The sequence below is a fragment of the Coturnix japonica genome, chromosome 1 (assembly GCF_054131305.1).
Source record: "Coturnix japonica strain WE chromosome 1, WE-NBRP24, whole genome shotgun sequence".
Taxonomy (NCBI): Eukaryota; Metazoa; Chordata; class Aves; order Galliformes; family Phasianidae; genus Coturnix; species Coturnix japonica.
In genome coordinates this window covers 162,497,385-162,520,055 of record NC_140663.1, presented here as the reverse complement: position 1 = coordinate 162,520,055, position 22,671 = coordinate 162,497,385, and the positions used below count along the sequence as shown (strand labels likewise).

General features: G+C 48.0%; 1 protein-coding gene and 3 long non-coding RNA genes across 6 annotated transcripts; 1 reads left to right on the top strand and 3 right to left on the bottom strand.

Annotated features, from left to right (window-relative positions):
* Positions 1-2,247: 2,247 nt before the first annotated feature.
* On the bottom strand, positions 2,248-9,390 carry LOC146762824 (uncharacterized). The gene is made up of 2 exons (XR_014942191.1): positions 7,683-9,390; positions 2,248-2,438 (listed from the first exon to the last, which is right to left on the bottom strand). It is a non-coding gene; the product is annotated as an uncharacterized LOC146762824 (long non-coding RNA).
* A 3,195-nt stretch (positions 9,391-12,585) lies between these two features.
* On the bottom strand, positions 12,586-13,558 carry LOC146762823 (uncharacterized). The gene is made up of 2 exons (XR_014942193.1): positions 13,420-13,558; positions 12,586-12,727 (listed from the first exon to the last, which is right to left on the bottom strand). It is a non-coding gene; the product is annotated as an uncharacterized LOC146762823 (long non-coding RNA).
* Positions 13,559-14,036: 478 nt separating this feature from the next.
* Positions 14,037-18,349, bottom strand: LOC107308320 (uncharacterized). 3 transcript variants are annotated; one of them, XR_001552747.3, is made up of 4 exons: positions 18,083-18,268; positions 16,127-16,254; positions 15,762-16,024; positions 14,114-14,243 (listed from the first exon to the last, which is right to left on the bottom strand). It is a non-coding gene; the product is annotated as an uncharacterized LOC107308320 (long non-coding RNA). The 3 variants fall into 3 exon arrangements; XR_014942190.1 differs by lacking the exon at positions 15,762-16,024 and having other exon boundaries at positions 14,037-14,243; positions 18,083-18,312; XR_014942189.1 differs by lacking the exon at positions 14,114-14,243 and having other exon boundaries at positions 14,747-16,024; positions 18,083-18,349.
* SAP18 (Sin3A associated protein 18) lies at positions 18,338-21,426 on the top strand. The gene is made up of 4 exons (XM_015852157.3): positions 18,338-18,440; positions 18,783-18,892; positions 20,288-20,410; positions 20,943-21,426. Exons 1-4 carry the CDS (start codon positions 18,369-18,371, stop codon positions 21,097-21,099), a joined length of 462 nt encoding a protein of 153 aa, XP_015707643.3. The 5' UTR covers positions 18,338-18,368; the 3' UTR covers positions 21,100-21,426.
* The last annotated feature ends 1,245 nt before the right edge of the window (positions 21,427-22,671 follow it).

Below are 22,671 nucleotides of genomic sequence, written 5' to 3'. Positions count from 1 at the left end.
CATGTAAATGGTTCCCTTCCACCCAAAGGGTAGAACTGAGTCAGAATTTAGCACTTCTAGTGGGCTGCCTTATCAGAAGCAATAGAAGGAAAAGCAGCACTTCAGAACAGAGCATCCTGCAAGAAGGTGTCAGATCAGATACCGTTTGAACACCTTTTAGGTTCCCAACACAATGCACGGTGTAGGCTAGACGCGGGACTCAGAGGAAAGCATTTTTCATCTAAGATGTTATCAGATCTGACAAGAGTCTATAGAAGCAGGGAAATCTAGTAGGAAGATGATCAGAAAAATAGTGACCATGGTAATGAGCTTTGGATCAGATCTTGCAGCAAGACTTGGCTCGTTCCCTTTAAGCCTTGTTATTATGACTAAATCAGCTCAAAAGGAAAAGATAATAATAGCATATAATTTCTACTGATTAAATCGTGAGAGGAAACTGAACATAAAACAGAGTAAAGGAAGAGATGGGATAAAAAAATGGGCACTGACATGTGTTCAGAAGTACTATGAATATTTGTTCAAAGATAATTAAAATAATGGTACAGATGGGCATGGAAGTACAACTGAGGATAAGAAAAAGACACATAGTTCAGAGGAAGAGAACTAGACAGATTGCAGACTGACATCAGCAATGCACAGTGAAGAAGGGAGAGCCAATATGAAACAGGAAAGTCAAACTGTAAGAGAGATTTAACTACGTGCACTCATATATTCCATACACGCTGAATCAGACCACAGTGGAAACTGGCATAGAGGTCAGCTATAGACAGAAGTGATGAGCTTTTTTAAAAGAAACTGTTTGTGTCTCTGTTTTTATGAAGTCTGCTTTTGTATGGAAGTGTGGGAAATAGGTGACAGAAGTGACCACGAGTTAAGTAAGGCCATGTAATACAAGGCGACCGCACATGGGGAACATCCACTAAAAGCAAGAACATTGCAGACAAGCGTGGGTCAAGTATTAGATTGTGGGCAGCCATTGGGTCATACTGTTAGTACACAAGTAATGAAGGGATGCCACGCATGAGGAGTCATGCATGAGAAGGGATGTCCAGTTGCATGGTTCCGGGCTGCTGTCTGGGCACAAAGCTCAAGGGGATATCTGTAAGACTTAGGTCTTGTCCTTGGCAATCTGCAGAAATTCTGATACTCCTTGCCATTGACACTGCTTTGACACATGGCCATTTTCAGTTGTGCTGTGAGCCTGATGCTGTGTCTCGTTATCCTAAGTAAACTGCCTTTCATGGCAGTTGTGCCAGTTGAGCTGGCCTTGTACCGGGTACCTGTCATAGCTGTATGGTGCTGTAAGCCCTGAGCCCAGCACTCCTGCTCAAGCACTGCCAGAAGAAGTGGCAGGTGATCAGAGGCACAGAGGGGCTCCAGAGGCAGCCTCGCCTGTTTGGATTGCCTGTGGGAAGGAAGCAAAGTGACAGCTTGTCCAGGCACCACAAAGCAGCATATGAAACCCCTGCCAACAAACCTCACCTGTTTTCTTGGAAGAGAGAAAAATATACCGAGCAGAGGAAAAGCTACAGTAACACCTCTGTGTGCTCTGAGAGCTGAGGTCCTGTGTGCTTTGCACTTGTTTACATTTCTTTATCAGCAAAGAAGGATGCCAGAAAACTGAGAGAAGGTATTTACTGTTTTCCATGAGATCAGTCACTTGCATGAATAAAATGGCATGGCCTGAACACTATAGATCAGTAAAATCACAACGAGGACAGATGGGCGGCAGCAACTACTTCCATTGTCTGCTCTTTGCGTTAGAAACATAAAATTGTGTGTTGTCATCTGAAAAGCTCTATGAAAACTGGGCCCAGGACTACCAGCCCCTAAAATGCTGCGTGGAAATTCTGAGTGACATCTGCACAGGAGACCGTGAATGTGAAAAGCCTCCAACAGTCTGTAATGCGCTACTAGAACATGAGCAGAGGGTAACGTGGCTCAGAAAGTGTCCAAACTGAAGGACGTTTCACTCTAAGCGTGTTTCACAGCTGTGTATCCCTGTTAGATGACTATCATTATCACTGCTTGTCTCTTGGTCTTCCACACGGTCTTTCAGCCTACAGCTATTTTGAACCTTCTTCCCACCCCAGCCATTGCTTTCACTTGCTTGTCTAAAAAGCTCCGCAGCGATCCCAGACACACACAGATTCCTGCTGTTTTCTTTCAGTCTCTGCTTTATGTTACCTTTGCCTTCTGTGTTAAGAGCTCATAAAATCTGAAGACTAAGGTTTAAAAAGAAGCACCTTTCAGTGTCAAGGGTGGTTTTATTCATCACCATCACTAAAACTGCAGGATGGATAACAAGCAAATAACTGAAATACAGAATTTGGTCATAGCGAGAATCACACGTTGCCTGATGCTGTAACGTTGTAAATAAGTAGAATCTTCTGCAAATCTTGGAATACCAGAATCCCGAAGATAGCAGTACAATTATCCTGTAAATCAAAGTGAATAGAGACACATCAGTTGCAACAAATTGTTTTCAAGCGTGTCTCACCAGGGCTGAAAAATACTTCAAGGGGCCCTTGCTTCTCTGTCACCACGACTACAAATCAGTCCCCCGGCCACGTCTTACTCCAGGTGCAGAGAATTCAGGTATTTACAGTTACTCCCCATGCTCTTTGCATTCCCTTCAGCCTGATAAAATCAGTCTTATTTCTCTTTCATGTTTTCCCCTCTAATATGATCACATGTAACTCCAAATGCAGTGCCAGGTCCTTGCTGTGTATGTAGCAACGGGGCAGGCTCAGGATATGTCATACTCGGGGGGCAATGTTTTTCTTTTCTTTCCTACAACCAACCTCTCATTCAAGGCCTAATCCAAAGCTTTTATTTCTGTCTTAGTATCATCTCAAAGTGGCCCTTGCTTTTCTATCACCAGTTCTTCAGTCTTTCTACACGCTCTGCCCATTCCTTGCTTCAGCAGCTGTAATTTGCACAGTTTCACTGCAGGTTCTCCTGTACTCCCTTTAGCCCAACTTAAAGGTTAATCTGCAGTCATTTCCCCCACACCTTAATGACACATCTCTTTTCTTAATCCTTTCACCAGCTTCCTCCCTCCTCACTCACAAGGAACATTCTCCTCTTTGGAGTTTCCTCTCCTTTTGCCCTGTTTCCCTCTCTTGCTTCCTGAGAGCCTCCTGAGCTCTCTTGCAATGGCGCTCTTCTGTAGCCTGCATTTATTTTGGTAGCTGCATGTGTGTACAGTGAGGTGATATCAGTTTTAAACAGAGAAGAACTTAGTTGATTCCTTGACTCCCAAAGATCATCATAGAATCATAGAATCACTCAGGTTGGAAAAGACCATAAAGATCATCGAGTCCAACCACAACCCAACAATCCTACCCTAACTAACAACCCTCCGCTAAATCATGTCCCTGAGCACCACATCCAAATGGTTTTTAAACACAGCCAGGGATGGTGACTCAACCACCTCCCTGGGCAGCCCATTCCAGTGCTTAACAACTCTTTCTGTAAAGAAGTTTTTCCTGATATCCAACCTAAACTTGCCCTGGTGCAACTTGAGGCCATTTCCCCTCGTCCTGTCACCAGTTACCAGTGAAAAGAGACCAGCCCCGCTCTCACTGTGAGCACCTTTCAGATACTGGAATAGAGCAATAAGGTCTCCCCTCAGCCTCCTTTTCCCCAGACTAAACAGCCCCAGTTCCTTCAGCCTCTCCTCATGGGCATATTCTCCAAGCCCTTCACAAGCCTTGCTGCCCTTCTCTGGACCTGCTCCAGCACCTCCATGTCCTTTCTGTACTGATGTGCCCCAAACTGAACACAGTACTTGAAGCGAGGCCTCACAAGTGCCTAGTACAGGGGCAGGATGACTTCCCTAGTCCTGCTCACACCATTCCTGATACAATCCAGGATGCCTTTGGCCCTCTTGGCCACATCCATGAGGTCCACAGCAGATTGGAGGAGAGGCTCCCGTATTTCAGAGTGGGCTCCATGCCCCCAGCCCCTGGCCTCTCTCTCTTTTTCCTGAGGGATTCTTGGTCTCCGCAGGATCTGTTTTTTTTTCCTCAGGACAACTGCTTCATTTTTTTTCCTTGACCGTGTTTAACTCTGAATTCTTTGGGAATGAGATTAGTGGGTTTTGAATTTGCAAAGCACTCAGTTCACCTTTACAGTGCCATATAAATGCTTATCCCCTCATAATTATAGTAGCCAGTGGCTTAGACATGCTGTCCTGTGCTCTGGGAGGAAGCAGACAGATTTCTGTGCGTCACACAGAGGGAAGCGACAGACAGTGTTTGTCCATTAATTGAAACATTTCAGTGACTTCAGCTTGAGCAACACACAATTGCCCTGGACAGCCTAAATGTGCCTCGGTGGAGATTTAGATAAGATCTTCTCCCAACAGTGACAGATGCCCTGGTAACGGTGATGGTCAGGGCAAAGTCCTGATATGGACAGATGAGACTAGAAGGTGTGACCCTGCCTGGCCCTTCACCTTCTGGAGCCTTGAGAGACAAATACACCCAGGAAAATTGTTATGCCTTGAAGAATGAAATATCTCTATCACTTTCTGTGGATTTAGTGCTGACAGGTTCAAAGGCCCTGCAGTAAATGGAGCACTTGCTGGAGCAGTGGTTGGTTCTGTCCTGAGTCAAGGATGGTCCCAAGGGCCACAGTGTGTTAATCCCATGCAGCACCCAACATTCTCTTTGACTGACTGATGTTCATAATTAAGCAACCAGGCAAAGCATGAATCAACCCTGACCCACATCTTTACACCCAGACTCACCAGAACCAGGGTCAGTGGGTGTCACACATGTTGTGTGACACTGTGCTTTTGTCCAGTCTGTTACCAGGAAGACAAAAGGTGTCAGAGCGGCCTACAGCGACATCGTGTCTCTGGTCACCACCTGTCTGTGCTCAGCTGGAACATGATGGCCCAGAGAGGCTGCAGTGTGGAGATGTTCAAAAGCCAATGGGCACATGCTGCGCCACGCGCTCCAGCTGACCCCACCTGAGCTGTGCTCTAGATGTGTTTGTGTCACCTACTGCATACGTTCCTCCCAGGCAGCAAAGTGAATTCCTGCACGGCCTTGCAAAGCCCTTTGTCTGAAGTCAGAGGAGGAGGGGAGAGGGACCCCATTCATCCCGGGATGGAAGTTCAGCTGGAGAATTGTTCTTTTCCTAACCTTATTCTCCTATTCACGTTTTTGATGACTAACTCTTGGGAACCCAGAGTACAACAAGCTGAATTTATTCACAGTCGGAGCATTATGAAAGCACACTCTGAGGCAGTTTCCTCTCACACCGCCACCCCATTGAAGGCAGCCCTGACCTTCGGGGACCACCCTCTTCAGGAATGGAGGTTTATTCAGCCTGCATCCTGTTTGAGAGCCACACACCCCTCCTGAGCGGGCTGCTCGCTGCTGGAGCGGGGCCTGCCCCGCTGTTTGGTGGCGGCTGTGCTTGGAAGCAGCCCCGCTCCCAGCGCCGGGTGACGGCCGCGCTGCCCCTGGGCGCCCGCATGCTGCTGAAGGGACATCGATCCCGCAGACCTGCTGGCAGAGGTGCTGGCAATGTGGCTGGCTTCAGAAGGAAAACACACCCTCTGGGTATTGGCTTGCATATCATTTACCCTCAGCTGAATGCGTGTAGGAAGCGGAGATCTGGCTCCCGCTAATCCTTATTCAAGATAAGCCCTTTGAAGTCGGTGTGCGCTGCAGGCAGGGCCAGCTTGGCCATTTGGCCAAGTCGGTGAAACGTTTTGACAGCAACCGCTTTCCTCTTCCCCAAAACAACAACCGACTCTTGTTCTGCCTATTTTAATCCCGAAAAAGAAAAAAAGCCCCACAAAAACCCCACAGCCCAGCAACAAAAAAACACCAAAGACAAAAAACCCTCATCGTGTTCCAGCCTCGCTCTGCATTACGATGGCAGAGCACCATTGCCTCTGCTAATTCCCTCGTGCATGAATGCACAGTCTCACTGCATACAAATCCCCTGTTGGGCTGAGCATGGTGGCTGCCCTGGGCTGTGCGCTGTCCCAGCAAGAGGCTGCTGCAGGAGAGAATATTCTGCAGAGCAGAGAACAGACTGTGCTCACTGCTCCTTGTGCCAGGGCAGTGTCATCTTAGTCCTCCCTTGCAGAGAATCACAGGAATGTAAGGCTGGGAAGGATCTGCTTTGGGCTGTCCCTCTTCACTCCGGTACATGTTTGTCCAGCCTTAAAAACTCCAGAGCTGAGAGCTGCTGGCATTTCTCCTTGGCAACTTGGGCAAATGTTTCTCACTGTGTTTGCTGCTCTCGCTCCAGGTTACCCTGTGTGCATGTTTTCTGGGGGGTTTCTTTTTCTGACATGAAAAAAAAAATGGCTTGTGTAGATTTCTGAAGATTATACTGTAGATGGAATGGGAAGGCTGCGTGTTTGGAGAGCCTGGACATGTCCCCAAGACCTGTGCTGACCTATTGTCCAACACGTGTGCCGGAAACCTGACCAGGAAGCTCCGCTCTTGCCCTGTATGATGCAGTTGTGTGATGAATACGCAGCAAATTCACAGTGTCCCAAAAGCACCAGATTTGCTGCATGATAGGCAGCATATCAGGTTATGGAATCAAAGAGGAAGCACTGGGCTTGCTGCTTGGGTACTACAGAGCGTGACAGAAGCAGGCGATACACTGAAAATGATCTGAAGACAAAGAGCAGCAATTCTGTGATGCTCAGGTTATTATAAACTGACATTACTGCAGTTTGGGGCCCCGCTTCAAGTTCCAATGGTCCTTTGCTGCCTGGTTCAGCCCTTCTGGGCCTCAGCCTTCTCTTTCTTCCAGTTATTTTTTCCCCCACTCAGGCTCACTGAGCACACACAGGTTTGGGGGCAGCAGTCCCGTGCTGGTTCGACATTCTCACAGTTATCTTCAGCACATTGATGTTCGCTTGGGCTGTTTACACTGCAGCCAACAAGCAGTTGTGCTGGCTCTTGAAATGGCCCTTTGGCTTCTTCTGAGCCGAAGCGAGTGGCAGGGGCAAAAGAGTCGCAGACTGGTGCTGGTGGGGTGGCAGAGGAGCAGCGGGGATGCCCACCCAGCTGTGGTCATTCCCCAACACCCTTCAACTGCTTATCACCTCTGCTGCCACTTGAGGATGTCACACAGTGACATGGGCAGCCCGCTGGTGAACCAGAACAGGGAGCACATCCAGCTGAAAATCAGTCCTGTGAATAGAAACAGGAGAGACCGTCTGGAGAGCTACCAAGGTGATGAAAGGTCTGGAGGGCGAGGTGTGTGAGGAGCAGCTCAAGCCCCTGCACACTCAGCCCGGAGCAGAGTGGGACAGCGACAGGGCCTGAGGAATGGGCACGGCCCCAAGTGCTGGAGCTCGGGGATTGTTTGGCCAGCACTCTGTTTGGATTTCAGGTGTTCCTGTGTGGAGGGGGTCTGTGGATTCAGTGATCCTTGTGGGTCCCTTCCAACTCCCAGCACGGCTTCCCGACCAGTGGGGACAGCGCGGTGAACCCTGCAACCCTGCACGACTTCCAGAAGCGTCACATACCACAGCCTGACATTGGGCTGTTTCCCCGCACCCAAATTAAATTAACTGTATTCTCCTATTTCGTTTCTCAGCACAATTGTCCACTCTGAAGGCAAGGCTAGGGATTTTTCTTGAAAAATCACATTGTTTTGTTAGCATATAAAGGAACGTTTGACACAACACCCACCATGCCTGCCAGGCTGGCAGGGTTCTCTTTCTTTCCCCTGGCTCTTCTCCTCTTCTTTATTTTCTTCCCTTCCAGTTTTATTTTCTTAATTTAGCCTGAACCTTCCTTTAACAGCAGCTCAGTGATTTGCTTTGGGCAAAACAATTTGCACAGTAGATTTATTGTCTTCCTGCTTGGATGTCCATCTTGTAATGTCTACTGCATGGAAAGCCATCCAAGTTCCTTTCTCTCTGCTTTCCTCTTCACTTTGAGCTTTGTATTTTGAAGGAAGTTGATCAAACTGAGCATTCTTGTGAACTTGAGCTTGGCTGCCAAGAATGTACGTGATTCATCCCCCTGTAAGGAAAAGCGCTGGCAATAAAACGTTCCCCACTGCCCCTCTTATTTTACATGCAAAATACTGTTAGCACTCAAAACAAGCAAATCTTGTTACTCAGAACAAAGTGTTTCGCTGTTAATTGCACGACAACTAGAATTCTTAAAATACTTTCAGGCTCTATTCTTAGAAGAAGGAAATATCACCAGCAGAGGCCTTGAAGCCAATGAGATGTGAACTGCGAGTGCTTGTAAAACACAATGAAAACTCACGTTGTCTCACACCCTTCATATTGTTACCTTGTCCTCAGCAGGACCCAATTCCACGCTTCACGCTTCGCATTACGGATATTTTAAGAACACTTCAGGGTAAGGCAAAATAATTTCAGGGGGGGAAATTATTTGCTTTAATGAGGAAAGCAGAGGAACTGAATAATCTGTTCAGCAAGAGTGGTTTTCCATCCTGGTTTATCCCTAGAATCATGCTGGTGTGACAGGACCACATGTTGGCTTTGTGGGTTCCCAGGTCAGCTCCCACAGCTGTGGTCCGTGGACCCCGCTCTGCTGTGTGCCCCAGCACGAGGTATTCACATCTGCTGAGCAGAGACTGGCACGTACATCCCTACAAGGTCACAGGGGTTGTTCATTGTTTGACAGTAAATAATGGTGGCTTTGCATTAAACATGCTTGGTGTTTGTTTTTTTTTTAATAGCCAGGAAAGCCAGGATTCTTCTTTTCTGTGAGTCTTCCCTTAAATCTGTGGTATTAGTAAGAACTAGCATTGCCAGTGAGACAACTGTGTCCTGGGCTGCATCCAAAGCAGCATGGCCAGCAGGGCAAGGGAGAGATCCTGCCCTTCTGCTCCGTGCTGTGAGACCTCACCTGCAGTACTGTGTCCAGATGTGGAGTCCTCAGTACAAGAGAGACATGGAGCTGTTTCTGTGTCCAGAAGAGGCCCACAAAAATGACCCAAAGGATGGAACACATCCCCTAAGAGGACAGGCTGAGAGCTGGGGATGTTCATTCTGGAGAGAAGGCTCCAGGGAGACCAACAGGTGGCCTCTTGGCATCTAAAGGGGCTGTGAGAATCACAGAATCACCAGGGTTGGAAAAGACCTACAAGATCACCCAGTCCAACCATCCACCCATCACCAACAGTTCTCACTAAACCACATCCCTCAACACAACATCCAAACGTTCCTTGAACACCTCCATGGTCCGTGGCTTCACCACCTCCCTGGGCAGCCCATTCCACTGCCTGACCACTCTTTCAGAGAAGTAGCATTTCCTAACATCCACCCTGAACCTCCCCTGGCACAGCATGAAGCCATTCCCTCTGGTCTTATCACCAGTTACACAAAAGAGGCCAACCCCCAGCTCACTACAACCTCCCTTCAAGAAGTTACAGAGAGCAATAAGGTCTCCCCTGAGCCTCCTCTTCTCCAGGCTGAACTCAGGCTATTCCCAGCTCCTTCAGCTGCTCTTCATAAGGCTCCAGACCCCTCACCAGCTTTGTTGTCTTTCTTTGAACACGCTCCAGGGTCTCAATGTCTTTCTTGCGGTGAACTGATTTGGAATGGTTTGAAACTGAAAGGGAGATTTAGACTGGATGTAAGGAAGTTTTTTACAATAAGAACAGTGAGGCGCTGGAAAATGTTGTCCAGAGATGCAGTGGATGTCCTGCTCCTGGAGACACTCAAGGTCAGTCTGGATGGGGCTCTGAGCAGCCGGCTGAGATGTTTGTTGCAGGGATGGACTGGATGACCGCTAAATGTTCCTTCCAACTCAATCGATTATATGACCCCATGATTCAATGACTGGGATCATGGGATTGCAGTCCCAGCAAGGAACAAGGACTTGTTTGAACTGCTTGAAGAAAACATATAGTCTCCTGCAGCTCATCCTGTGTTGAGGAAGGAGCTGTATGACTCACACCCCACAGAGAACAGGAGGATAAACTTCAGCACCCCAGAAGCAGGTGCATGGCCCATTCTCAGTGGCTTTCTATAGCTGAGCCCAGCAAAATTCCCACCTTAAGAAGAAACGTTCAAAGACAGTGGGCTGAAAAAGTGTTCGCCTGAGTCAAGGTATCCTGGTTCCAAGATGGAGCGAGAACCTCTCCATGACTGACCAAAGAGATCATCTGAAGTGTAAACACAGAATCATAAAATGAATGTCATGTCTTCATATGCCAAATCGTTCCCATCCCTTGGCTGTAGTTTGGGGACTAACTACAAGATATATTAACACAAACACAGAAATCCTCCTGCTTCATCTGCAGCCCAAGATGGATCAACACTTGTGAATTTCTCATTCTGTCATGTCTTCATGCTTTCTAATCAGAAACCAGTTCATAATGTACACAGTTTATCATTTCAGCTTTGGACTTGGCCAAAATCCTTCCTGAATCTCCTCCCCGTTCCTGGCTGAAGCACATTTGGCCAGAGCTCCACACAGCTCGGGATGAAGACAGACCCAAATCTGAAACAAGAAATCAGCAGCAGAGCTGCTGCACTTTAACAGCGTTTGGCATCTGCCTCGTACACCAGAACTGGAATGTAGGAGTTTAGCAATAGCTGTGCCCTGTGTTCTTAGTATTTCACTTCTATATTTTCAAAACATCATGCTTGCTAATTGTTCAACGCTTGCAGTAGAACTTTCACAATCCTTGTATTTAAGAATTTCACCTTCTCTTATACAAGGTAACTCTATTATTTGTTTTGTTAAAAATTTTGATGCCTGTTTTTAAAGGTTGCATTCAGTGGTATCAGTCTTTTAAACAATCTGAATGCTGCATTAAATTGGCGTGCTGGCTGGTAATTATTATGCCTTTGCATTCCTCACACCCAAACCAGAGCATATTCCAGCATTTCATTGCACAAATCTAATCTAAGAGGCGTAGAAAAGTCATTTTCTTGCCCTTCTATGCCCTGAAGTTTTATATAAATGGATTTGAATCACTCTTAGCATTCTTAACAGGAGCCACAAAGCATAAAGCTGACTGCAGAGTACTGTCAAGCTGAGGTCTATTCTAGTAATCCATGTCTTTTCAAATAGTTGCTTTCTTTCCTTCTGTTTTCTTCATTTGCAAGAGTTTCCCCCAGCATTTCAGTGAGGCACTTTTTGGGGGTGTTGTTCTTTCTCATACATCTTGTGAAAACAAGGGGAGCACTGCACACCGCAGTGGGCAACATCCCCATCTGTCACACAGGACGTTCCGTTGTGCCTCTCACTGTCGGAAGGCACCAGCTCAGGGCAGATGTCACTCTCTGGCTCCAGCCACAGTCCAGAAGCCGCCCTTTATCACTGTTCCCTCTGCCCTGCTGGTGTGCCCGCAGAGCTGCACACATCAACCCTTCTTTCCCCATTGCAGGCACGATCAGCAACATTGTCACAAACAAACAACATACGCAGGCAGAGCTGAGCCATTTCACTGGAACATCCGTGGAGAGCTCGTCACCACTGGCTCAGCCAAGAGCAGACAGGGACTGTCACAGCAGCACGTGGCAGGGGACACAAGAAGAGCGAAGCAGTGGTTTCCCCCTCGCAGCACCTCGGGCACAGTGCGGCACCTTTGACTTCCCGTCGGGGATAATCTGCCCAGCGCCTTTTGCCACATGCAAAATGTATTATTGTAATACCAGTAACAACAGTGACTGGTGTGCCAGGAGATTATTCCTTCTTAGTCAAAGGACCAGGTGTGCACAAATTTTCTATCGAGTTTATTTGCAAAGAAGTGGGGATGCGGGGAGCCACTGTGATTCTGCATCACGTTATGCCCCCAGGACTCTGTTTCACTGGCACTATTCCCACCGCTATCATAGAGACTGTCAGTGTTTCCACTCAGCTGTGTCTCTGAGTGGCCGATGGTAACCAAGCTGTCAAGAGTTCATCTGGGGCTCCAACTCCATTTTTTTTAAATTCCCCATGATGGATATTTCCTTTCTTGAAACACAGAATCAAGTTAATGCCATGTGGCATTCAGAGAGGAACTGTGTTTTACACTGCACTATTCAAAATGCTGCAGGTAGTTTATAGCAGCAGAACGTTCCAGTGTTAAGCAGCAAAAAAAACCCAAAGGTGACAAAGTTGTTTCCTGCCTACACGCTGGGCCGCAAGAGGCATCTCTGAGGTGCAGATGGATCTCAAGGTGCTGAAGCTTTTCTTTACTCTCGAGCAGGGCTTGCCACGTGGAATTACTTATTCTGAAGAATAAATTTCACTCATTGTGATGGTGCTCAGGGACATGATTTAGTGGAGGGTTGTTAGTTAGGGTACTATGGTCAGGTTGTGGTTGGACTCGATGACCTTTAAGGTCTTTTCTAACCTGAGTGATTACATAATTCTGTGATTCATCTTTATCATTCTGCTGTTGTCATTAACAATTGTGCACACCACGGGCTGGAAGCTCAAATTCACGTATGGCAAACTGAAGAGCAGCATACCCAGGAACCTTCTCAGACACTCAGATTGCCTGGAATTCTCTGCTTAGAAGAAAAAGCATGACCCTCATTGTTATTATTCCATGGGAAGAGAGAAGAACAGATATTCGGGGAGAGGAGCTGGAACAACCATTAAGCTCACCTGTCAATACTTATTGAAACATTCCCATGAACACGTGAGCAGAACTGTATCAATCCCATGTAGATGCTCATCTCCTCTGACCTCTTTGTGTCTTGTTTGAGGATGCGACTGTGTTAATCCAGGAAGCATCCAGGGAAGGGATTTGTCTGCACAGGAAATGTGGAAGACAACATTAAGTGCATCTCTGCCAGATTACGGTGTTGTGAAGGGATGCGCCGGCTTTATCCCAGAGCTGCTGGGTTGGTGCTATTGCCCTGCTCAGACAGCACTGGTGCTTCCAGAAACCTTTACGTGGGGTTTCCACCACTGTTATCAGTGGTGGCGCTGGGATGTGCAGCCACATGGGCTCAGAGGAAGGGCTCTGTGCTGCCCAGATAACTGCTTGCAGTGAATCACAGCGCAGCTCCTGCTGCTGCCTGTCCTCTCTACAAGACGCATCTCATACACCATTCCGAACACTTCCACCGGCTGCAATACCAATGCACTTTCCATGCAGTGCGCAAACGTTTCTGAACTGAGGTAATACAATGCACACAGCAGGGGGGAGCAAGTCGATGGTGGAGTATTACCCAAGTTATAAAATCAGTTTATTACTCTATTGTGTGCCTAAACTTTATGGAACGCTGTAACAGATGTATTTTATAGTGAAATGACAACACCCCCTAATGAAATCCAGGTTTAGATTCTGGCAAAATTCTTCCTTAATTTTATATTTTGTAACAGACTCTACTACCCCACCAGGAAAAATGAATAGAATGTTTAGAGCATCCCACCATCACACCTCAGCATACAGCTGCATGGAGAAGAACATAACTCTGTGTGATAGAACACAACTTACGTTTTCATTACTTGAAACCAAATTCTGTCTTGCTCTGTTGACAGTTACAAGTTCCAGTTTGCTCTGTTCCTTTCAGGTGAAATGGAAGCCGTCACCACAACTTGTGCTGGACCTCTCATGTGCTACGTGCTCTGTTGCTGATTCAGACTGCAAACACTTCTGCGCTGAGTTGGCCTGAAGTGCTGTGGAAATGCCCCCTACCTGCTCACACTCCACATCCCTCACTGCTGCCTGTGCTGGGATCTGTGCCACCAGAACGGCACGCACATCTTGCAGGATCTCTCACACCACTGAGATGTGCCGGGCACAACCCAGCTGCCTGCTGGTACTGCGCCTCTGCTGACTGTGGATACAGGGCAGGTTTTTAGAAGCTTGTATTTAGTCACATACGTTTGCTTTTGAGATTGTTTCTGACACGGAGCAGCTCTGACAAACCGTGCTCCTTCCTCAGGAGTACGTGGATGCTGCAGGTTTTCAGGCAAAGATCTGCAGGAATTGAAAACCAACAACAAAATAACAGAAATGTGATAACTCCGATCTCCCTAATGTTATTCTTGGAAACGTTTTCTTCTGAAATGGAACAAAAGGCATCCTGAGGCTGCCCTTCTGGGAAGCACCTGATCTGTACCGTCTGCAGCACTGCCAATGGCTCTGAGCGGGGTCTCACCCACCTCCCTGCACTGCGCTGAGGCCCCACGCACTGACCAGGCTCCTTCTTCACAGAAGACTCCAGAGGCCCTCATGGCTGCGTGCTGACACTGGATGGCTGCTCTTAGCTCTGCAGGAAGTGCATTCTGCTCACAGCTGGTCTCTGAGGAAGTTCTCTGTGGAGAGAGCCCAGATTTTACAGGAAGCTGTGTTTCGCTAACGCGGTGAAGTAATGAAGCTTGACCTTCATCATAAAGCTTTGTCTGACTTTTCAGATACAATGGATCCAGACCACAAAATGGCATGCACGTAAAGGTCTTCACCTTGAAGCTGAATGAAGACTCCCATCCAAATTACATTCAATGACACCAGAATTACTGACAAATGCTCTCATGTAAGAAGTTAAGCATGTGCTGGAGATCTGGGAGCACTCCTCAATATGTGGCTGACAGCATTTATACACTCTTGGCCAATGCAGGTTGGACCATGGCTTCAAACTCCCACAACTCCTTGGCTTTCCTTCCCTTTGAGGTGTGAAACAGCTGCACCTCATCCATGACCTGAATGCACTCGAGTGCTGAGCTGCAAAGCTGTGGTACCATCCACACAGGGTTTTGGTGTGAGCCCACACTGACTCATTCCCCTCCCCACAGTACAGTGAGTTGAACAGGACCACAAATGCCAACAGTTACAGTGTATTTTGTGACCCCAAATCACCCCAGTACAAAGCAGAACAGCAAACATCTTAATCAAGTGAAGCCTTAATGAAAACTGTTCTAAAGGTTTGAAATCTACATCAACTTTGGTACAGAGTGCAGGAAATTAAGACTGTAATGGAATCTAATGTATATAGAGCATTCTGAATATAAAGCGTACCTGTGATGAATCATACAAATCCTTGAATGTTTAGGGTTGGAAGGGACATTTAAGACCATCTAGTTCCAACCCCCTGCTATAGGCAGGGACACCTCCCTCTAGACCAGGTTGCTCACAGCCCCATCCAGCCTGGCTTTGAATGCCTCCAGGCAGGGGGCTTCCACAGCCTCTCTGGGCAACCTGTGCCAGTGTCTCACCACCCCCACAGTAAAGAATTTCTTCATACAATCTAGTCTAAATCTACCCTCTTCCACTTTAAAGCCATTTCCCCTAATCCTGTTGCTACATGACTTTATTAAAAATCCCACCCCAGCTTTCCTGAAGGCCCCCTTCAGGTACTGGAAGGATACTATGTAAGCACAAAATGCAGGAAATACCAGCAATCACATTTGCAAAATGTTCTTTACCAGCAGGTAAAGCCTGTCTGCAGTAGCAACTCCACCAAATTTGAGTTTCTGCTTTCCCAGCTGACTGCAGAGATATTCAGAGGATGTTTATGCTCTTGCCAGAACATGCTAATTGAGCTTTCCACAGTTAAGACGAAGACCAAATCCTCTATCAGACGTGCTGTTCTGGACACATACACAACCATGCAAAATTAAGGAGTAGTATAGAGTTGTGGTTAGCAAGAACTCACAGAAGCAGCCCACAAGCCACGGGAGCCTTGGGAATCTGAGCATAATGTGCTGCAAAAGGTGAGGCTAAAGCAGCTCCCAGTAAGTCCCAGTAAGCAATTAAACATCACTATTTACATGACCACTTCAATGGGAATGTGCATTAACAATTCTTAAAGCAGAAATTCACACTTCTGAAATCACCTGTTTCAGTTCTCAAGACATTCATATCTGAAGATGTTTGATTCGTAATTTGGCTATCTCTTCCCAGCAACAAAGGCCAGAGACTCACTCATATACAGCGTCTCACTCCAGTTCCCAATCCCAGCTAAAAGCTTTCGATTTCTTTCAGTGTGTACCGGGGCAGACTTCCAATACAGTGACATGAAACCAGCTCCCAGCTGAATAGCTTTCTCCCAAATTAGGGAATTCCACTTGTTCTTGGGAGCACCCAATAAGGGACACGCCTGGCAGAAAGGAGGAGAAAAGAAATCCCATGACTGAGGGTAAGGACAGGCAGCAGGGAGCTGCCAGACTAAGCCAGGTAACGTGTGGTACCTCGGCCTTACCTGGTGGGAGCCCTTCACTCAGCACTGTGCTGCCTCCAGCACAGTGTGCATTCTGCACGCCAGCCTACAGAGCACATCATCGCATTTCCATTTGCGGGTAATTCCGCAACGAGCACGTGCTTAAGAGTCTGAAATTTTAGACAAATAAACGGTGATTGTTAATACAGCCCACAAATAACTGTCATGCTAGAATTTTCTTAAATGCAAGCACATTAGGTCATTTTTCACATAAATCAAGCATTCAAAAACTTCTAACAGAAGGAACTACTTAGATTCATAACAGAACTGTGCTTTATTTCTTACAGCTGTTCTTTTATGATACCTGATCCGAGACATAAATCCCTTTGTTTCGAAAATGGTGGTTCACATATTGAGCCCCAAGTATATATTAAGAGGGCAGATATAATTAATTTTAAACACTGTAATAAACTGCATCGTTGCCTGGGAAATCAAATCGTACAAATGATGGCAAGGCTGAGTCATTCCCTTTGATAATAAAATGATGACATGTTATAACATAATGCAGATCAAAAACCGCACGGTGCTGTCCAGGCTACCACAGGAGAAAGTTCATGGAAGCTGAGGGTGAACTTCAAGAGGCTGTTGGTTCTCTTGCCCTGTATTAGGAGTGCCATAAATCAATTGCCATTGGTTGGATTAGAGGTGAACTGCAAGATTTATTTATTTATTTATTTTATGATGAATACAAGAAATACTTCTTCTTTTCCTTTCCTACACATTCTTTTAATAAATAATTCACTGAAGTCACCTATCTACAGTGTTTGGAAACGCTGTCACATGGGGTCAGTCTGAGAGCTGGGACAGCTCAGCCCTGAGAATGACAACCCGCAGATCTCAACACTGCGTGTAAGTATCTGCTGAGAGGAGTGAAGGCACAGCCAGACTTCCCAGCGGTGACCGCTGATAGGAGGGGGTGCAGCAGAACTGAACACAGACTGAGATAACAGAATGATAAATATATATACATATATTTATACAGGGAGGGTGGTTGATCAGCAGCATAGGCTGCCCACAGGTTTTTGGAGCCTGTGCTTGGAGGCCTTTTAAACTGAACTGGATATATCACTTGGACTTGATGATCTTCAAGGTCTTTTCCAACGTGGGTAATTCTATGATTCTATGAAATAATTTAAATGTAAATTCTCTGAAGACAAATGAACATCCTGCCGTTGTTACAATAACTCACTTCTTTAAGCTATCACATCAGGAACACAGATCTCTCACACCTTCACAGTCTAAGACAAAACATCAGACTTAAATTTAACCTAATACAAGACTTTATTCTTGGAAAAGCCAAGCTCAGAAATGAAAAGCACATGTGCTTGATCTTTCCAACACGTAATATTAAGGGAAGTGAAATTCTAATTTATTTGAATCCACCAGTAGCTGCACCAGCTGATTATTTCACTTATTCACATTAGGCAGCTGCTTAAGTCTTCCTCACACACACACAGAATGACCCGGGTTGGAAGGGACCTCAAGGATCATGTAGTTCCAACCCCCTGCCTGGCAGGGCCACCAAACATACACATGTACTAGATCAGGTTGCCCAGGGCCCCGTCCAACCTGGTCTTGAACACCTCCAAGGACGGGGCATCCACAACCTCCCTGGGCAGCCCGTTCCAGGGCCTAACCACTCTCCTAGTGAAGAACTTCCCCCTAACATCCAACCTAAATCTTCCCTCTTTTAACTTAAAACCATTTCCCCTAGTCCTGCTATTGTCAGCCCTTTCGAAGAGTTTACTCCCCTCCTGGGAGTAAGTTCCCTTCAGGTACTGAAAGGCTGCAATGAGGTCACCCCGCAACCTTCTCTTCTCCAGGCTGAACAAACCCAACTCCCTCAGCCTGTCCTCATAGGGGAGGTGCTCCAGCCCCCTGATCATCTTCGTGGCCCTCCTCTGGACCCTTCCCAAAATCTCCATGTCTTTTTTGTACCTGGACAACCGAACAGCCCCCACAGAGCGCGGCGTTGCTCCGGGCCGGCAGCACGACGCCGCTCCGGCCCCATCTCCCTCAGCGGGCACCGACCGGCCGCAGCCACAGCCCCGTCACAGCCCCCTCACAGCGCGCTTCATCCCACTTCAACCCCCTCACACCCTCACTCCGTTCCCGCGCTCACAGCAAGCGCCCAGCACGCATGCGCGCACCGCCGCCTTCGCTTCACTATCGCGAGAACCGTGAGCGCGCCGCGAGACATCCGGGCCGTGCGCTGCGGGACAACATGGCGGTGGAGTCGCGCGTCACGCAGGAGGAGATCAAGAAGGAGCCGGAGAAACCGATCGACCGCGAGAAGGTGCCGGGCCAGGCCGGGCTGCACGCGGGGCTCGTCCCGCCGCAGCTGTTGTTGGGGCCGCCGGGAGGGGTGGGGGGGGGGCGTGTCTCATAGTTAGGTGCGGGTTGGAAGGGACCTTAGAGATCATCGAGTCCAACCCCCGGGATTCGAGTCTCTGTGCTGCAGAGCGGCACTTCTACCACTTGCGCCACAGGGGGGATTCGAACCCATGGCCTCCGGTGTTGCAAGGCGGCGTTCCTACCGCTGCGCCACCGGGGTCTGGGTTGTGGCCGCGGTTGTTGCCGCTAGGCCTCGTTGCGGGCTGTCCGTGCTGCGCCTCACGCCGCCTCGTGCCGTCCCCAGACGTGTCCGCTGCTGCTCCGCGTCTTCACCACCAACAACGGGCGGCACCACCGCATGGACGAGTTCTCCCGCGGCAACGTGCCCTCCAGCGAGCTGCAGATCTACACATGGTGAGCGGGCGGGCGGCTCCTGCGGGGCTGCTGTCAGTGTGAATGCAGTAATCCCTCTCATTGCATTTTAAAGGGCACTTTTGAAGGTGGATTGTGTGACTTTATATACACTGTCTTCAGAGTTTCTGCTGGAGCTGTAACACGTGCGTTGCTGTATGGCTGAATAAACCCACTGTTGTCGCTGACAGAGCAGGCAGTTCTCATGTAGTTCTGCAGGGGGTTTATGAACTCGGTGCGGGCTGTTCATGATGTCTGAGCCATCCATAGAGCACTCAGAGCAGCCATTGTCACCAGCGGTGGCACAGAGCTCACACTGAGTGCAGTGTGTTCACAGTTCACAGAATTATCAAGGTTGGAAAAGACCTAGAAGATCATCCAGTCCAACCATCACCAATACTTCCCAGCTAAATCATATTCATCAACACAACATCCAAACGTTTCTTGAACACTCCCATGGTGGGTGACTCCACCACCTCCCTGGGCAGTGCATTCCAATGCCTGACAACCCTTTCTGAGAAGTAATACTTCCTAATGTCCAGCCTGAATCTCCCCTGGTGCAGCTTAAAACCATTCCCTCTAGTTCTATCACCGATTACACAAGAGAAGAAGTGTGGTTCCCTGAGCTGCTTGTGTCTGTAGAGCTCTGAAGTTGGTTTTGGCTTTGTTTGGTTGAAGGGTGGGGAGAAGGAGGAGTGCTGCCTGTCAGAGCAGAAGTGGAAGTACTGATGGGACATAGAATCATAGAATTACCCAGGTTGGAAAAGACCTTGAAGATCATCAAGTCCAACCGCAGCCTAACCAGTACCCTAACTAAAAACCCTCCACTAAATCATTGAGCACCACATCCAACTGGCTCTTAAACACAACCAGGGATGGCGATTCAACCACCCTGGGCAGCCTATTCCAGTACCTAACTACCCTTTCTGTAAAGAAGTTCTTCCTAATATCCAACCTAAACTTGCCCTGGCACAACTTGAGGCCATTTCCCCTTGTCCTGGGGACATTGCTCGTGATTGATTGTTTTGCTTTTGTTCGTACACTTTATCTAAGAAACCATTTTAACGTTAATACTGACTTAAATAAGGAAACATTTTGTGTAAATGCATTAAAAAATGCATTATAAAAAGGTCACTCTTTTTTGAGAGGCCCGGAAGAGCAATGCTGATCAGTATTGGTTGTTTGGAATGCCACATAGTTGTGAAATAAGCAGCTCCCTGTATAGCTGAAGTATGTGAAGTGTTGCTCTTCTTTGTGTATTAACAGGAAGCACGCAAAGGCAAGGAAATGTTTGTTTAAGCTGTTGCAAAACACCAATTCCATCTTAAATGGGCATGGAAAGCTTTTTGTATTGCTGCTTTGAGAAGTGAACCACTTGGGTTTGTTTGTTTAACGTAGGATGGACGCAACTCTGAAGGAGCTGACCAGTTTGGTGAAGGAGGTGTACCCAGAAGCACGGAAGAAGGGCACACACTTCAATTTTGCAATCGTTTTTACAGATCTCAAGCGACCGGGCTACAGGTAAAGGGCGTTTCATCTCCAGACCGACAGGAGGCTCGAGGAAGCACAGCAGTAAAATACTTTTTATCAATGCTGATTTTAAAGCCAAGTGTTCACAGATAATATTTCATGATAACAGACTGCAGGATTGCCATTATGAACTTCGTGTTTTGATTGGTAACTGCTGTAGTTTGTGTTCCCTAAACAATGAAGGTGTTTGTTTAAGCACTTGGATCGCTGGATTGGCCACCAGCTAAAGGTGGCCCTGCGGTGTGAGGTGGAGCTTCATTCCTGGTGGTGTGAGGCTGCCTTGCAGCCTGTGGGGCTCCAGCTCTGTGTGAGCAGGCAGAGGGTTCTGTCTCGTGCTAAGATGGCTGAAGAGTCCCCACCCCTATGCCCTGTTAGAAGGACTCTATGTAGCTTTACTTGGTGCGGCAGAACACCCTGTGGATGGAGCGTGGCATGGCGAGGTTGGAAAGACTGGTGCTGCTCCTGGGTTGGACATGCAAAGCCTGGGCTCTGGTAACTGACTGCTTTTCATCTCTGTGCGCAGGGTGAAGGAGATCGGCAGCACCATGTCGGGCAGGAAGGGCACAGACGATTCGATGACGTTGCAGTCCCAGAAATTCCAGATAGGAGACTACCTGGATATCGCCATTACACCACCCAACCGCGCCCCGCCGCCTTCCAGCCGCATGAGGCCATACTGAGCCACCGCTGCTTTGTACCATGATCTTTTCTGCTTATTCCTCCTTGCTGTTCTAAAGCAGGTTTTTTTTTTTTATTGTCTTTGTTGCAAAGTAAGGACACCTGAAGACAAAGCTAAACGTCAAGGGTGTAAGTCACATTTTAAGCCTTTCAGTTTGTTTGTTTAGAAGGAACGCTTAATCTTTAGCAGTGCCATCACTCTTTTCCTTGGCTGGTCCATAGTTTGCTAAGTAGGTCATTGTGTCTTGTGTGTCAGGTAGAATGCGACCAGGAGGATGACAGGTGTTCTGTACTTCTGTCTTGTGTGGAATAAAGATGGCTGTTATTAATCTTTTGAGTCCGATTGTGCTACGGTCAGAAGCTGCCGGTGATGCTGTGCGGTGAGCAACTCCTGCACCGCCCCGCAGCCGCTGTGCTGCGCTGTCCCTGCAGGGGGAGAGCTCGTTCCGCTCACTGCCTCTGCTCTGCGGCGGTACCTTGTGGGTGAAGCACCGGGCAGATCTCTGGTCTGGGCAGCGTTTGGCACGGCCGGGAGCAACGCTGAAGTTTTCATTCATGTGGAAATCCACTTTGCAGTCGAGTCCAACAGCAGCCGGTTTTTAGTTGGACAGCAGGAAACAACTGTCCACATGTTGAAGGAGGTGTGAGTGAAAGCTGCGATGGGCTGACTGCGATGGCTACAATACACAATAAGCTTCCGTCAGCACTGAGCTTCAAAACTATCTCGAGTGCTGAGGAAGGAAATCAGTCACCCAAAGGGACGAGTGATGTACAACACAGCACTCGGGAGAACCTAATGCACAGTCTCAAAACTCAACAGCAGTGAGCAAACCCATGTGCTCGAGAAGCAAACACAGCACACAGCTGTGTCAATTAACAGGGCTAATTACAGGCTCTCATTATTTCAGCAGCGTAACTCCAGGAACTCCACCCTGCGTGGGGATGCAGCAGGATGGAATGGCTACAGCTACAAGACCCAGGAAAGCAGGCCCTTATTTTCTCCTTTCTGCACTCAGTAACTCAACAGCAACTCACGGAGCAGTGGCCACAGGAGAGCTCACAATGCAGCTGTGGCACTCAGACTGGTGACAGGAGTTGCCCGTGTTCCCCTCCCACACAGCCCTTTCCTTTCTCTGGCCTCGTGTCAGGCAGTGCCTTTGCAGGTGAGCGGTGGTTTGGGTGAACACGGGGTGTATGAATAACATCACTTTGCAAAACACCTCTGGGGGCACAGGGCAGGCAGGAGTGCGATCCCAGGCAGCCCCAGCAGCAAAGTGCAGTGTCACACCAGGGTGTGGGGGCAGCTTGGCAAGAAGGGGCAAGAAGGGCCCGTGCAGCAAAGCCTATGTTGGTTTCCAGCGACTGTATAAGGAATCATTACAGAGCACAACTGCTGGGCTTTAAGCACAAAGTGTGCCAAAACCCACAAACACCTTCCTGTCAGGCATTCTGTGATACAACCCGCTTTTGCTTGGTCTTGTAGCAGAGCAGCTTCCAGAGCTCTATTCTCACGCACAGTTGTGCCATTTTCTTAACCCCTCCAATTCGCATTAGACAAGGTCAACGCAATGCAC

Coding starts and splice junctions, on each gene's coding strand:
- SAP18 (XM_015852157.3), top strand. CDS start 18,369: ATGGCGGTGGAGTCGCGCGTCACGCAGGAGGAGATCAAGAAGGAGCCG. Junction 18,441..18,782: donor AACCGATCGACCGCGAGAAG/GTGCCGGGCCAG, acceptor TGCCGTCCCCAG/ACGTGTCCGCTGCTGCTCCG. Junction 20,411..20,942: donor CTCAAGCGACCGGGCTACAG/GTAAAGGGCGTT, acceptor CTCTGTGCGCAG/GGTGAAGGAGATCGGCAGCA.